Consider the following 13759-nt stretch of genomic DNA (forward strand, 5'->3'; position numbering starts at 1 on the left):
CGCTGCGCGGCTCTGACACCACCTCCGAATTGGCTTGGGGGGAAGAAGCCGCACCAGGTCCGCTGGCCAGCTCCGGGCGGGGGAGGGGAGCGGTACCTACTGCCTCCCCCACCCCGCCCGCCGAGCCCCACGGAGCCGGGAGGCCCCAGGGGACCTTCTCGGGTCAGCCGCCTCGAAGCCGCACGGGACCGCGAGGGGTAGTCGTGGGTCCGAGGACCGCGAGGTCGAGCAGGGTCCAACGCGAGAGTCTAGAGTCGGGGCCAGGAGGAGGTGGGGAGGGGTGGTGCGACCCTCTGTCCCCGCCCCGGAGGCGGAGCGAGGTCCGAGCCTGTGGAGCCTGACACCCTTGGAAATCAGTCCCGGCCTTCCTTCCCACCTCCCGCCTCGCCCCCGCCCCCGTCCCTTTCGGGGGAGACCCGACCCCCCTCCCTCTGTCCACTGCCCGCAAGACCCAGTCTCGGCGATCCTCCGGCCCTCGGGCCCCCGCGTGGGTGCAGGTGCAGCACGCCACCTCCCTCCCACCCCCGCGCATCCCGCTGGGCGGCCATGGCGCGAGGAGACGCCCCACAGGACAGGCGAGTTGGGGACCCGGTGGGGTGCAGACGGGGATCCGGCTGGCCGTGGGCAACGCAGCCCCGCTGCCTTCGGGCGCTCCAAGGCTCAAAGCAGACTGGATGGAACTACAGTTCCCATAAGCCGCATCCCTCGGATGCCTGAGCGGGAGTGATGGGGGTTGTAGTCCGCTCTGCGGAGGGGGTGGCCTGGGAGGCCGGGGGGGCGCGGCTGAGGCGTTGCGTCCTCAGGGTGACCTTCTGACTGATCCCCACAGCTACCACCTGGTCGGGATCAGCTTCTTTATCCTGGGCCTGGGCACGCTTCTTCCCTGGAACTTCTTCATTACGGCCATCCCGGTGAGACTCGCGGCTAGAGTGCCCGCCTCATGGCCACAACCACCATCAGCCTTGGACGTGCAGCCTTTGACTCCTCATTATGCCAGTTTGTGCGTTTGTCCGCTGAAGCACCGAGCCTCAGAGAGGGGAGGCGCCCCTCTCACAGATAGGAAAGGTCACGCTTTCAGGGATGCCCAGATCCTACAGGGGCAAGGCCACCAGCAGGGGGATGGGGGATGGGGTTGAAACTAGCGAAGAACTATTCACCCCCACCCCTGTTTGTCATTATTCCCCGGCTAGTCATTCCTGGGCTAATCCACTCCCAAAGTGGGTTATCCAAGACTTTGGTTTTCCTTGAAATAGCACAAATTACATTAATTCATCCAACAAACAGTCAATAATGTGCATCTACTGTGAACCAGGCCCTGTTCTTGGCACTGGGGCTATGGGAGGAAACACAACAGAGGAAGCCTCCACCCTCACGGAGCTTACATTCTCTCAAGGGAAGGCAGCAATCTGGGGTTTGTGTTCTCTTTGGGACTGGGTTATTCATATATATTCAATGCAACAACGTTCCAGATGTCTCTTCAGTGTCTGGCTCTCTGCTGGGCCCTGGAGACCCAAAGATGAGTCAACCCCTGGTCTTGAGAGGGAGCTGGGTGCCAAAGAGCTATTAATAATTTAATATGGCACCTGCCACCCCAAGCTCGGAGCAAAGTCCTTTGGGTCCCCAGAGGAGGGAATCATTCCTTCTGCTCCATAGAAGAGGTGATTTGTAACTTGGAAGAAGGGTAGGTAAAGCATTGGTGTGTGGGGGTTGGGGGGAAGTGGGAGGAATGCGGGAAGGCATTCCAGGTGGAGATGACAGCCTTGCAAAGGCACCAAGGCAGGGGAATGCCAGACTGTTCAGAGAAGGAGCCAGAGCGTGGGGTACCGAGAGCTTAGCGGGACGGAGCAGGAGATGCAACACAAAAGGGAGGCCAGGATCTGGTTCTGAAGGGCTCCCAATGTTCCAAAATCTTGGGGCTTTGCCCTGTAGGCAACAGGGAATTGTGGGCAGTGGGGAGGAAGAAGTTAAGCAGAGGCTTAACGAATGTGTGTTCCAGAGAGAAAGCAGTTGGTCAGGACCTAGGCCAGGGCCTGGCTTACAGTAGACACGCAATAAATCTTCAGCTGCTGCAGGAGTGGGGGTAGAGGCTTGAACCAGGGCACTGCAGAGGAAGGGTGATTCAAAGACAGAGCAAGGCCCAAGTTGGGGGTTCTTAGGGCTTGGGCTCTGTCCCAGACATCAGCTGCTCAATTCAGGGAACATTCATCGAGCTCCGACTGTGTGCCAGGTGCTAGGATCAGTGCAAGGACAGACAGCTCCTGCAGACTTTAACTGAGCAATCCCAAACATGGGAGGAGACAGAGTGGAAAGGCTGGGAGGCTCCTCCGGGTAGGTTGGAGGGTGACCCTGTACCCCCCCCGTGCACCCACCCCCGGCATCCTGACAGTACTTCCAGGGGCGGCTGGCAGGGGCCAACACCACCACCGGGACTCTGGACACCAACCACACAGGCCCTGCAGACACCTTCAACTTCAACAACTGGGTGACGCTGCTGTCCCAGCTGCCCCTGCTGCTCTTCACACTCCTCAACTCCTTCTTGTACCAGTGGTGAGAGGCCCCGCCCCTCGGGCTCTCCGCGGGCCATCCCTCTGTGGTACCTCCACCACCCCTGCTAAGGAAGCTCCATCTGGGCCCAGGGAAGACCTCCCATCCTTCCTCCACTCCCCCTGCATGCCCCCCACCCCGCCAGCTCCCACTGTCCACCCCTGGGCTCAATCTCTTGCCTACCTCCCCCTGCCGGGCCGGAGTCCAGCTGCTGCCCACTCTGCCCCTACTTATGAGCAGCATCCCTGAGATGGTGCGGATTCTGGGCAGCCTGCTTGTCATCCTGCTGCTCTTCGCCCTGACGGCGGCGTTGGTCAAGGTGGACATGAGCCCTGGGCCCTTCTTCTCCATCACCATGGCCTCTGTTTGGTTCATCAACTGTAAGTACTGCTGCCCTCCCCCACCTCCCCACCCTGCGCACCCAGAGCTTCAGCCCAGCCTCCTCTTGTAGCTGAAAGGGCCCAACGTATCCAAGAAGGAAAGACAGCGGCAGCAGCAACACTCTTATCCCTGATGAGAAATTAAGACCCAGAGGGAGAAGAAAAGTCACTTGTCCCAAACCCACCGTGACCTAAGATCAGGCCTCCTGGCCCCCAGCCCCTCAGACCTATGGCTGCACCTGAGAAGAAGGAAGAAGGGGAGGGGGCTTATTACACCGGGGTGCCCAGAGTCTCATGCCTGCCCAGCCTTGTCCAGAGTCTCCTGTGCACCCTGCCACCGCCTCCTCCAGGGAACCTCTAAGGCCTGCCTCGTTGAGTGGCAGCCCCCACTCTTCTCCCTCCACAGCCTTCTGTGCAGTTCTGCAGGGCAGTCTCTTCGGGCAGCTGGGCACCATGCCTTCCACCTACAGCACCCTCTTCCTCAGCGGCCAGGGCCTGGCTGGGATCTTCGCTGCCCTGGCCATGCTCATGTCCATGGCCAGTGAGTGGACTTGGGTGGCTGGAGGGCGGGGGTGGCCTCTGAGATTCTGGGGAGCAGACTGAGGGTGCTAGGAGGGAGATGCCTTGGGTTCTGGGTAGAGATGGAGGTGATGGGAAGCAGGGGGTTGGGTTTGGGGGTAGGGAGTGGTGCTCTTAGGCCCAGTGAGAGAGTGATCAGGTGAGGACTGGGTTAACTTGGGGCCAGGGGCAGGATTCCTGAGGATGATGCTGGGGAGTGGCAGCAGCCTGGGGTGCAGGGAAGGAGGGACAGGTTTAGGATTCGGGTAAACTTGGTTGGAATCCTGGTTCCACCCCTCCCCAGCCAGGGGCACTGGACAGGTCACTTCACCTGTGTCAGTTTCCCCACTGAAATGCTTCCTAGAGCTCCGTCCTCAGACTGCAAGGAGTCTGCAAGAAACATGAGCACATAATAGGTGCTCAACAAAAATGACAAGGAGGGAGGAATGAGAGAAGCAAAGGGCTGGGCTGGGGCCCTGCACAGGTTCCTGAGTTTGTCAGTGAGCAGATCGGAAGAGGCCAGGAGGTGAATCTGAGAAGTACATGATGGGAAGTGGGACAAGAGTTACCACCACCGCCCCCCCGCCCCCGTGGGAGCCAGTGGAACCAGCCGCCTCCACTCTGCAGCTGAAGTTTCTGCACAGGTGGCGTGGATGCCCAGACCTCCGCCCTGGGGTACTTCATCACACCCTGCGTGGGCACCTTCATGGCCATCCTGTGCTACCTGAGCCTGCCCCACCTGGTGAGCCTGGTATTGGGCTCGAGGCCTCACTTCAGAGCATCTCAGATACAGCTCTGGGTCTGAGGCCCTGAGAGCGGCCAGGGGAGGAGGAGGAAGGGACCTGATCCCAAGAGGAGTCAGCCACTGGGGGCCTCCAGCCTCTCAGTCGACAGGGTGGCGAGGGATCCAGACACCTTCGCCAGGCCAGGCAGGGCCAACACTTTCCTTCTACAGGAGTTTGCCCGCTACTACCTAGCCAAGAAACCATCGCAGGCGCCAGGTCAGGAGCTGGAGACCAAAGCCGAGCTCCTCCAGTCTGGTGAGCTCAGGACCCTGCTGGGGAAGGGAAGACCCAGGGGAGGCTAAAGCTACCTCCGCAGGGAAGCATTTCCCGTCTGTGATGCCTCCCCATCTAGAGTCCTCACCCCTAGTAGCCTTGTGTGAGCAGACACAGGAGAAATTCAGTGGGAGGAAAGTCGTCCCTGTTGGCTTAGAGCTTCAGTTTTCTCCTGTGTAAAATGAGGGGACAGTAGAGCTCCAACATACTAGTTCTGGGTCCAAATGCATTTGTTTGAATCCTGGTCTCACGACGTCCAAGCTGGGTAACCTCAGGCAAGTGCCTTAACCCCTCTGAGCCTTAACCCAGCTCCCACTGTCTGAGCCTCAGTTTCTTTATGTGGAAACCAGTAGCAGTGAGATAATCCATCTAAGGTGCTTAACTCTGCCTGACACACTATGTGCTTCATAGGTAGTAGCTTAGCATATTTCCATGGTTAATTCTCTTTGCCTACATCCTGGGCTGGAGGAGAGTCACTTGTTTTTAACTGCCGGGAATCGCCGTCCATCGAGCCTGGCTGTCACAGACATGATGCTGCCCTCTCCTCTTGCCCCAGATGAGAAGAACAGTATTCCAAATAGCCCCCAGAAGGTAGCCCTGACTCTGGATCTGGACGCTGAGAAGGAGCCAGAGCTGGAGCCAGAGGAGCCCCAGAAGCCAGGAAAACCTTCAGTTTTCATTGTCTTCCAAAAGGTTTGGCTTGGATATGGCCCCCAACCACCTGCTCTCTCCAGCCCTCTCTAAAGACCCTTAGAATAGAGTGGGGCCCTAGTGCTCCCCTTGTCCACTTCAAGGTGCCAGGGTCATAGTGGGTCAGGAACACAGCGAGGCCAGGCCTCGGGTGTCCTGCCCCCGGGCCAGGGCTTGGAGGTTGGGGCTGGGTGTTGGGTCCTAGTCGGCCCTGCCTGCTTACACCCCTGCCTCTGGCTCTCAGATCTGGCTGACGGCGCTGTGCCTTGTGCTGGTCTTCACCGTCACTCTGTCCGTGTTCCCTGCGATCACGGCCATGGTGACCAGCTCCACCAGTCCTGGGAAGTGGAGTGAGTGCTGGGAAGCAGAAGAGAGCAGGGCAGGGGTGGAGGAGAGAGAGGGAAGAGGAATGATGGGGAAGGGGAGGGAGGAGGGAGGAGGGAGGAGGGGCCAGGACGAGCCCTTTTTCTCTCCCAGGTCAGTTCTTCAACCCCATCTGCTGCTTCCTTCTCTTCAACATCATGGACTGGGTGGGACGGAGCCTGACCTCCTACTTCCTGTGGGTGAGCACACCTGGGCTGGGGGGTCTCTGATGGTTTCAGGAAGCAGTTGGGGATCAGAGGGTGTGAAAGAGCTCAGAAAGGTGATCTCCCCAAAGTCGGACCATTCTAGTTCCGGCAACAGAATAGCTGGCCAAGTGGTAGTGAGCACCTGACCCCTGGAGGTATGCAAGCCAGGGCTTGGACTGTGAACTCTTTGAAAGCAGAAGTCATGTTCAATTGACCTGGGTCTCCAGCATCCAGCCCAGGACCTGGCCCTCGGTGCCCAGCCCAGAGACCCTTACATGGAGGTTCCTGTCCCATGTGAGAGGCTGGACAAGGTTCCTAGTGTTTGGGTTGCTTTTAGCCAAGGTGTGGCTTCTCTAAATGAAATCTTCCAAGGAGAGGCAACAAATGAAGCAGGACAAAGAGGACCTGCTCTGATCCCAGCTGGGCTGGGGCCTGGATCCCCAGCCTCCAATCCCATTCAGCAGCACTGCCTGCCCCAAAGGGGTCTGTGGAACCCCCATGGGGTACTTGGAGGAACCCAGCTAGAAAGCCAAAGATGGCTGTGTAAGGTCTCCAGTTCCGCCATGCAGAGAGCGCAAGCTGGAGATCAGGAGGGGTGGGGGAGGCTAGCCCCAGGCCAGTCCTTGGTTGCTGAGTGGTCTTGGCCCAACCCCTCACTCTCCAGAGGCCTCAGTGCTGGGCCCTCACTGGCTCACACGGAGTAGGAGGCCAGGGGAAGAGACAGAGTCCAGGCGGGGTGGGCTCCCAGGGACGGCCCTCAGCCCAGCCTCTGCCACAGCCAGATGAGGACAGCCGGCTGCTGCCCCTGCTTGTCTGCCTGCGCATCCTCTTCGTGCCGCTCTTCATGCTGTGCCACGTGCCCGAGAGGTCCCGGCTGCCCATTCTCTTCCCACAGGATGCCTACTTCATCACTTTCATGCTGCTCTTCGCTGTTTCCAACGGTTACCTGATGTCCCTCACCATGTGCCTGGCGCCCAGGTCTGGAGGTCAGGAGGGAGGGCCTGAGGGCGGGGAGGTGGGCCTGCCGAGAGTGGGCCCATTCGGCTTCTGCCCAGCCCGGCGCTAGCTGTCTCGAGGCCCCGCTGGTGCTCCCCTGTCAGGTCAGGCCTTACCTGCTGAGCCGGTCCAAGTGCGGGAGCCTGGGAGAGGGAGCCTCAGCTGGGAGCATTCCTGCCAGCGAAGTAGCCCAGGGACTCCTTCTAGAGCCTCTCCTCTGGGCCTGTTTCCCCATCTGTGAAATAAATGGGTCGGACTACCATTCCTTTAGGCCCCAGATCCTCCCAAAATTCTCAGTTGAAGGTGGAGCTAAAGTCTTGATCCAAAGTGGGGGTTCATGGGCTATTTACTCTAGGGACAATGGAGTTGAGAATCCAGAGAGAGTAAAGGTGACAGGGAGGACCAGGCTGGGATGTTTTGTGGAGCATGAAGGCAGTGGAATCTAGAATCCTATTAATACTGGGCCTGCAGGGCCCGAGAGATGTCCTTGGCAGTGGCCTCCCTTTATAGATCAGGAAACTGAAGTCCAGAGAGAAGGGCCTAATTATGGTGACCCAGAGGTGGGGTCAGCCCAGACTAGAATTCAGGTGTCCTGTTATATGGGGGGCAGAGGGCACTGGGGCTGGGTCCAGGTTTGGCCCCATGTTTCCTAAGAGCTCCTACTCCTATGTGTTTTAGGCAGGTGCTGCCACATGAGAGGGAGGTGGCCGGCACCCTCATGACCTTCTTCCTGGCCCTGGGGCTCTCCTGTGGAGCCGCCTTCTCCTTCCTCTTTAAGGCTCTGCTCTGAAGTGCTCCATCCAGAGTTCGCCCACACCTCTCTTTTCGCTGTCCCTTTGGAGCTGAGACCCCAACGCAGGGGGAATGGCGAGCTGGGTTCAAGCCTCTGCTGGGTGGGGGCCCCTTGGTCTGGGGGTGCCAGGAGGAAGTGGGTGCTGCTCTCCTTCCCCGGCTGGTGTCCGCTTGGGGGCTGCAAGGAAGAATTCACCAGCAGTCATTCTAACCCTCACCCAGGAATGGAGCTGACGCACAGAGACAGACTATTTAGAGGCACACAAGACCTCATTCCAAGGGCGCCAATCAGGGAAAAGGGGGCCAAGGGCCATGACCCTTCCCCCCATCATGAGTATATTTGTTAATCTCAAGAAATGCACTTGCTAATCTGTGGGGATCAGAGGCCACCAGTGGGGTCTTGCCAATGGTGTGGCTGGTGTGGCCCAGCCTCAGGTTGAGAGTGGGAGTGGGGGGCTCCTCTTCTCCCCAGGCCTCAGTAACCCCAGGATCAAATCTCTCAGACCCCAGGGCAGAGGATGCCAGGGAAGCTGAGGGCAGCAGGGAAAAGGAACAGACATTAGGGATCTGAGGGTACTCACGGACCCTGTGGGCCCAAACAGTGTTTTCATTGCGAAAACTTAACTGTCTCCACTCCCCAGAGCCTCCATGGGTGCGCTGCACTTTACAATGTGCAAAGCTCTTCCATCCCCAAGTCACACTGAGACCCTTGCGGGGAGCCAGGCAGGGATTATGCTCTCCCTTTGTGCAGGTGAGGAAACCAAGTCTCAGGGGGAAATGACTGGTCCGTGGCAGAGCCGCGACCCAGCCCCCACCTCCCTGTAGGTGCTCTTCTTCCTGCCCACTACCTGCTTCTCTTTCCCTCAAGAGGCTCAAGGCCGGAGTCCTAAGCACTTACTCCACATTTTGGCTGTTTCTCCCTCCAACCTTGCTCCTGGGTCTAATAACAACCTTCTTCGTTTGTATAATCAATTCACTGAGTCTTTATTTCCAAAGTGCTTTCAGCTCTATCAGCTTTGATGAGCTGGGTGGGGTAGGGATGATTGTACCCATTTGACAGATGGGATGACTGAGGCCCTGAGAGGGGCAGGGATTCGTGGGCATCCCTATGCTGGGCCCTCTTGACCACACAGTGGTCTGTGCTCCTGGGCAGAGCACCTGGCTGCATGAACAACTATTGCTCTCCCCGTCCACCTCTGCCTCCCCAGCCCCACCCCTTCTCCAAAAATGGAGCCTCAGGGAGGCAGTCAGTGAATTTTCTGGAGGGATGGAGAAAAGGCCTGCTTCACCACACACCTGTACTACCCTGCCCAGCCCACAGAAAAGCAAAGTCATCAGAGGCACCGGCCTTTGGGCCCACATGCCCCACCCCCTGCCTTCCAGAACATTCACTGAACAGCTATTATATACCCTGAGTCAGCACAGGGTCCCTGCTCAGAGGTGAGATATGACCTTGGGAGCTGAAATAAAGCCACAGGGCAGGCCCCAAGGCCAAGGGAGTAGAATGTAACACGGGATGGGGTCTGTGAGGGACCTGCAGAAGTATGGAATGTAAGATTCCAAAAAAGGATGCTGTGGATCCCTGTGGGAAGTCAGGGTGGCCCCTCTGAGGAAGCGTCCCCCCAGCTGGGCCTCAAAGGACGGAAAAAACGAGTCTCCGTCCCTTCCCCCTCTGAGGTGGGGGAGGGGCATCCCAGGCAGAGAAAGCAGGGCTGGTGGAAGGTGTGGACACAGAACATCCAGGGAAGAGTGGGGACTTCTGGTGGGGGGGAGGTTGGGGAGCCCCTAGGATGTGAGAGAGGCAGAGGGGAGGGGATGAGGCTGGAGCAGTGGGTTGGGGACAAAGGATGAAGGGCCTTAGTGATGAGGTGTAAATAGGGGGTTAGACAGAGGAGGAGAGATCTGGGAGAGGAGAGCGCGGTTGCCTCTTCAGAGGCCCTTTAACTTAGTGGTTAAGTGCAGGTGAGCCGATCCAGCGTTCTGGGTTCAAAGCCAGGTCCTTTCATTTATAAGCACTGGGAATCGGGACGTGCCCATGTGTGGAGCCCTAGGGAGAGGTGGGGGCTGGAGTACAGAGGGACATCTACTAAACAGGGGTTGTAGTCCTAGAGGTATCTGGTGCCGGCCACGAGGCCTTGCCAGACCTTTGGTTGGAACTGGTGAGGACAGGACCACACACTTCCTGGGCCCCCTTCTCCTTCTCCACGTTCACAGACTCTTGTCTGTTGAACCCAAAGCTCCCTAGACCTGCCAGACCCACCCTCACAGGCCAAGCAACAGTCCCAGGGAACCCACTGTGCTGGTCTACAGTCATCTGGAGCAAGCCCGCACTGGGCTGAGCGGTGGACGATGGGCCCAGAAAGAGGACACTCACCCTTCAGATGTCCTTACGATGCCACAACCTGCAGTTCCTTCTTCCCATCCTCTTTCCTGGTAGGCCCAGCCCCAACCCGCCCATTAGATCACTATGTAGCCGGCTTTCGATGCCAGAAACAAATACTGTGGCTGATGGGCTGCACCTGTCCGTTCCTCTCCTGATGCCCAGTCCCCCAGCCCCTGCCACCTCCCCAGCTTGACACAGCTCTGCCAGCAGGCCCAGCTTCTCTCAGAAGCAGCCAGCTGCCATCAGCAAACACCTGTAGAGGGCTCTATGTGGCAAGTGCTGAGACAGAGCTGGAAGAGAGACACAAACATTTGAAGGCCAATCCTTGCCCTCGAATTTCTCACCCTTTTATGAGGAGGACGCCCCCTGGTTTGTGAATTGATTCAACTTTCCAGTTAAAAGGCAGAGGTTGTCAGGTGGACTAAAAGTGATGCAACTGTATGCTGTCTGCCAGAAACTCACTTTAGGGCAAAAAACACAAACAAACTGAAAATGAAAGAATGGGAAAAGGTATTCCATGCCAGTAGTAACCAAAAGACAGCCAGGGTAAATATACTAATATCAGAGAAAATAGACTTCACGTCAAGAATTATTTAAGAGACAAAGGAGGATGTTATATATTCATAAAAGGATATAATAATTATAAACATATGCATACCTAACAACACAATCCTAAAAAGAATACGAAGCAAAAATGGACAAATTTGAAGGAGAAATACACATTTCTACAAGAATAGTTAGACACGTCAATACCCCACTTTTTTTTAAAGATTTTATTTATTTGACAGAGACACAGCTAGAGAGGGAACACAAGCAGGGGGAGTGGGAGAGGGAGAAGCAGGCCTCCCGGTGAGCAGGGAACCCAATGCGGGGCTCGATCCCAGGACCCCGGGATCATGACCTGAGCCAAAGGTAGACGCTTAACAACTAAGCCACCCAGGCACCCCATACCCCACTTTCAATGAAGGAGAGAACAACCAGACAGAAGATCAGCAAGGACACAGAGGACCTGAGCACACCATAAACCAATGAGGCCAAGCAGACACACACAGAACACTCACTTACAAACAGCGGAAGGTATGTACCTCCTTCTCAAGTGCCCAAGGAACATCTCCCAAGATAGATCATCAATTAGGACACCAAACAAAACTGCACTACATTTTAAAAGATTAAAATCTTACAAGCTATCTTTTCCAATCACAATGGAATGAAACTAGAAATCAATAACAAAAAGTGGACACTTCCCAAATATATACCAATTAACACATTCTGAATTAATGGGTTAAAAAAGAAGTCAAAAGATATGGAAGCAGCCCAAGTGTCCATTGATGGATGAATGGAGAAAGTGCGCGCGCGTGCACACACACACGCACACGCGCGCGCACACACACACACACACACACACACACTGAAATATGAGCCATGAAAAAGAATGAGATCTTGTCATTTGCAACAACATGAAAGAAACTAGAGTGTATTGTGCTGAGTGAAATAAGTCAGACAGAGAAAGACAAATACCGTGCGATTTCACTCCTATGTGGAATCTGAAAAACAAAACAAAACAAAGAAACAAAAAGCAGAAACAGATCCATTAATACTGAGAAGAAAGTGGTGGCTGCAAGAGGAGGGGATGGAGGGATGAATGAAGTTCACCTGTAAAACAAATAAATCATGGAGATGAAAAGTATGGCATAGGGAATACAGTCGAGAATATGTTATAGCATTGGGGCACCTGGGTGGCTCAGTCAATTAAGCATCTGCCTTTGGCTCAGGTCATGATCTCAGGGTCTTGGGATCGAGCCCTGCATGGGGTTCCCTGCTCAGCAGGGAGTCTGCTTCTCCTTCTCCCTCCGCCTCTCCCCCCCCCCCCGCCGCTTGTGCTCTCTTTGTCTCTTTCTCTCCTCTCAAATGAATAAATAAAATCTTTTAAAAATATATTTAAAATTTAAAAAAAAGAATATTGTTATAACATTGTGTGGTGACAGGTGGTGACTGGATTACTGTGGAATCACTATGTTGTTCACCTGAAACTAATATACTGTATGTCAGTATATAATGTACAATACTTCAATACGGAAAACAAGAGAATCTACACAACGTATACTATGTTCTATGATTAATTTGCAGTTATTTTGCTATAAAGAAATAAAAGAACTACCTTTAAAATCCCCCCTCAAAAGAAAGAAATCAATCAATCAAAAGAGAAATTAGAAAATCTCTGAGTTACAAAAGAAAATGAAAACACAACACACTGAAATGTATGGGATGCAGCTGGAGCAGTGCTGAGAGGAAATCTGCAGGTGTAAATGCCTACATTAAAGAGGAAGAAAGGGGACACCTGGCTGGCTCAGTCCATGGAGCCTGAAGCTCTTGAACTCAGGGTCTTGAGTTCAAACCCCACTGGGTAGAGATTACTTAAAAAAAAAGAAAAGAAAAAAGGAAGAAGGGTCTCAAACTAATCTAACTTTACACCTCAAGCAATTAGAAAAAGAAGAGCACATTAAGCCCAAAGCTAGCAGAAGGAAATATAAAATAAATATTAGGGTGGAGGGAAACACAGTGCAGAACAGAAAACAGAAAATCGATGAAACTAAAAGCTGGTTATTTGAAACAATCAACAAAATTAACAAATTTTTGACTAGGCTAAGAAAAAGAGAGAGAGGACCTTAAAATTATTAAAATCAAAAACGAAGGTGGGGCCATTACTGTTGATTATACAGAAATAAAAAGGATTATAAGAGAATACTATGAACAGTTGTACACCAACAAATGAGAAACCTAGATGAAATTAACAAATCCTAGAAACACACAAACTACCAAAACTGATTCAAGAAGAAATAGGAAGTATGAACATACTTAGAACAAATAACAAGATTGAATCAATAATCAGAAATGTCCCAACAGAGAAAAATTCCAGGACCAGGTGACTTCACAGGCTAATTCTACCAATCATTTAAAGAATGAACACCAGAGTGCCTAGATGGCTCAGCTGGTTAAGCACCTGCCTTTGGCTTAAGTTATGATCCCAAGGACCTGGGATCGAGTCTCCTGTCAGGTTTCCCTGCTCAGTGGGGAGTCTACTTCTCCCTCCACCTGTTTGTTCTCTCTCTCTCTCAAATAAAGTCTTTTAAAAAATAATAATAGGGGTGCCTCGGTGGCTCAGTCGTTAAGCATCTGCCTGCGGCTTCAGGTCATGATCTCTGGGATGGAGCCCTGCATCAGGCTCCCTGCTGCGCAGGAAGCCTGCTTCTCCCTCTCCCACTCGCCCTGCTTGTGTTCCCTCTCTCGCTGTGTCTCTCTCTGTCAAATGAGTAAAATAAGTAAATAAAATCTTTAAAAAAATAAATAATAATAAAGAACAGGGGCGCCTGGGTGGCTCAGTCATCAAGCATCTGCCTTTGGCTCAGGTCATGATCCCGGGGTCCTGGGATCGAGCCCCACATCAGGCTCCCTGCTCAGCGGGAAGCCTGCTTCTCCCTCTCCCACTCCCCCTGCTTGTGTTCCCTCTCTCGCTGTCTCTCTCTGTCAAAAAATAAATAAAATCTTCAAAAAAAATGAAGAATGAACACCAGTCCTTTCAAACTCTTCCAAAAAATACAAGAGGGGGAATATTTCCTAACTCATTCTATGACACCAACACTATCCTAATGCCAAAGCCAGACAAAGAGATCACAAGAAAACTTAATAGTCAGTATCTCTTATGAATATAGATGTAAAAATCTCAACAAAATGCTAGCAAACGGAACCCAGCAGCTCATTAAAGGGATTATATACCATGACCAAGTGGGA

At 54.0% G+C, this 13759-nt stretch overlaps 1 protein-coding gene across 2 annotated transcripts; it reads left to right on the forward strand.

Moving 5' to 3' along the window:
- Positions 1-546: 546 nt before the first annotated feature.
- Positions 547-7585, forward strand: SLC29A2 (solute carrier family 29 member 2). Of its 2 annotated transcripts, none has more exons than XM_088017679.1 (12): positions 547-575; positions 830-911; positions 2387-2547; positions 2785-2924; positions 3331-3465; positions 4127-4224; positions 4438-4522; positions 5097-5233; positions 5475-5580; positions 5708-5793; positions 6548-6777; positions 7474-7585. In XM_088017679.1, exons 1-12 carry the CDS (start codon positions 547-549, stop codon positions 7583-7585), a joined length of 1401 nt encoding a protein of 466 aa, XP_087873805.1. The 2 variants fall into 2 exon arrangements, with proteins under 2 accessions (XP_087873805.1, XP_027974133.1); XM_028118332.2 differs by having other exon boundaries at positions 6578-6777.
- The last annotated feature ends 6174 nt before the right edge of the window (positions 7586-13759 follow it).

Source organism: Eumetopias jubatus, unplaced genomic scaffold (genome assembly GCF_037043125.1).
Source record: "Eumetopias jubatus isolate StellerSeaLion01/CBP00866 unplaced genomic scaffold, mEumJub1_p1.0 scaffold_13, whole genome shotgun sequence".
NCBI lineage: Eukaryota > Metazoa > Chordata > Mammalia > Carnivora > Otariidae > Eumetopias > Eumetopias jubatus.

Bases quoted from the DNA above. Each gene is read 5' to 3' on its own strand.
- SLC29A2 (XM_088017679.1), top strand. From the start codon at position 547: ATGGCGCGAGGAGACGCCCCACAGGACAG. The intron at 576-829 runs GCGAGTTGGGGA...TGATCCCCACAG, and splicing joins GGAGACGCCCCACAGGACAG to CTACCACCTGGTCGGGATCA. The intron at 5,234-5,474 runs GTTTGGCTTGGA...TCTGGCTCTCAG, and splicing joins TTTTCATTGTCTTCCAAAAG to ATCTGGCTGACGGCGCTGTG.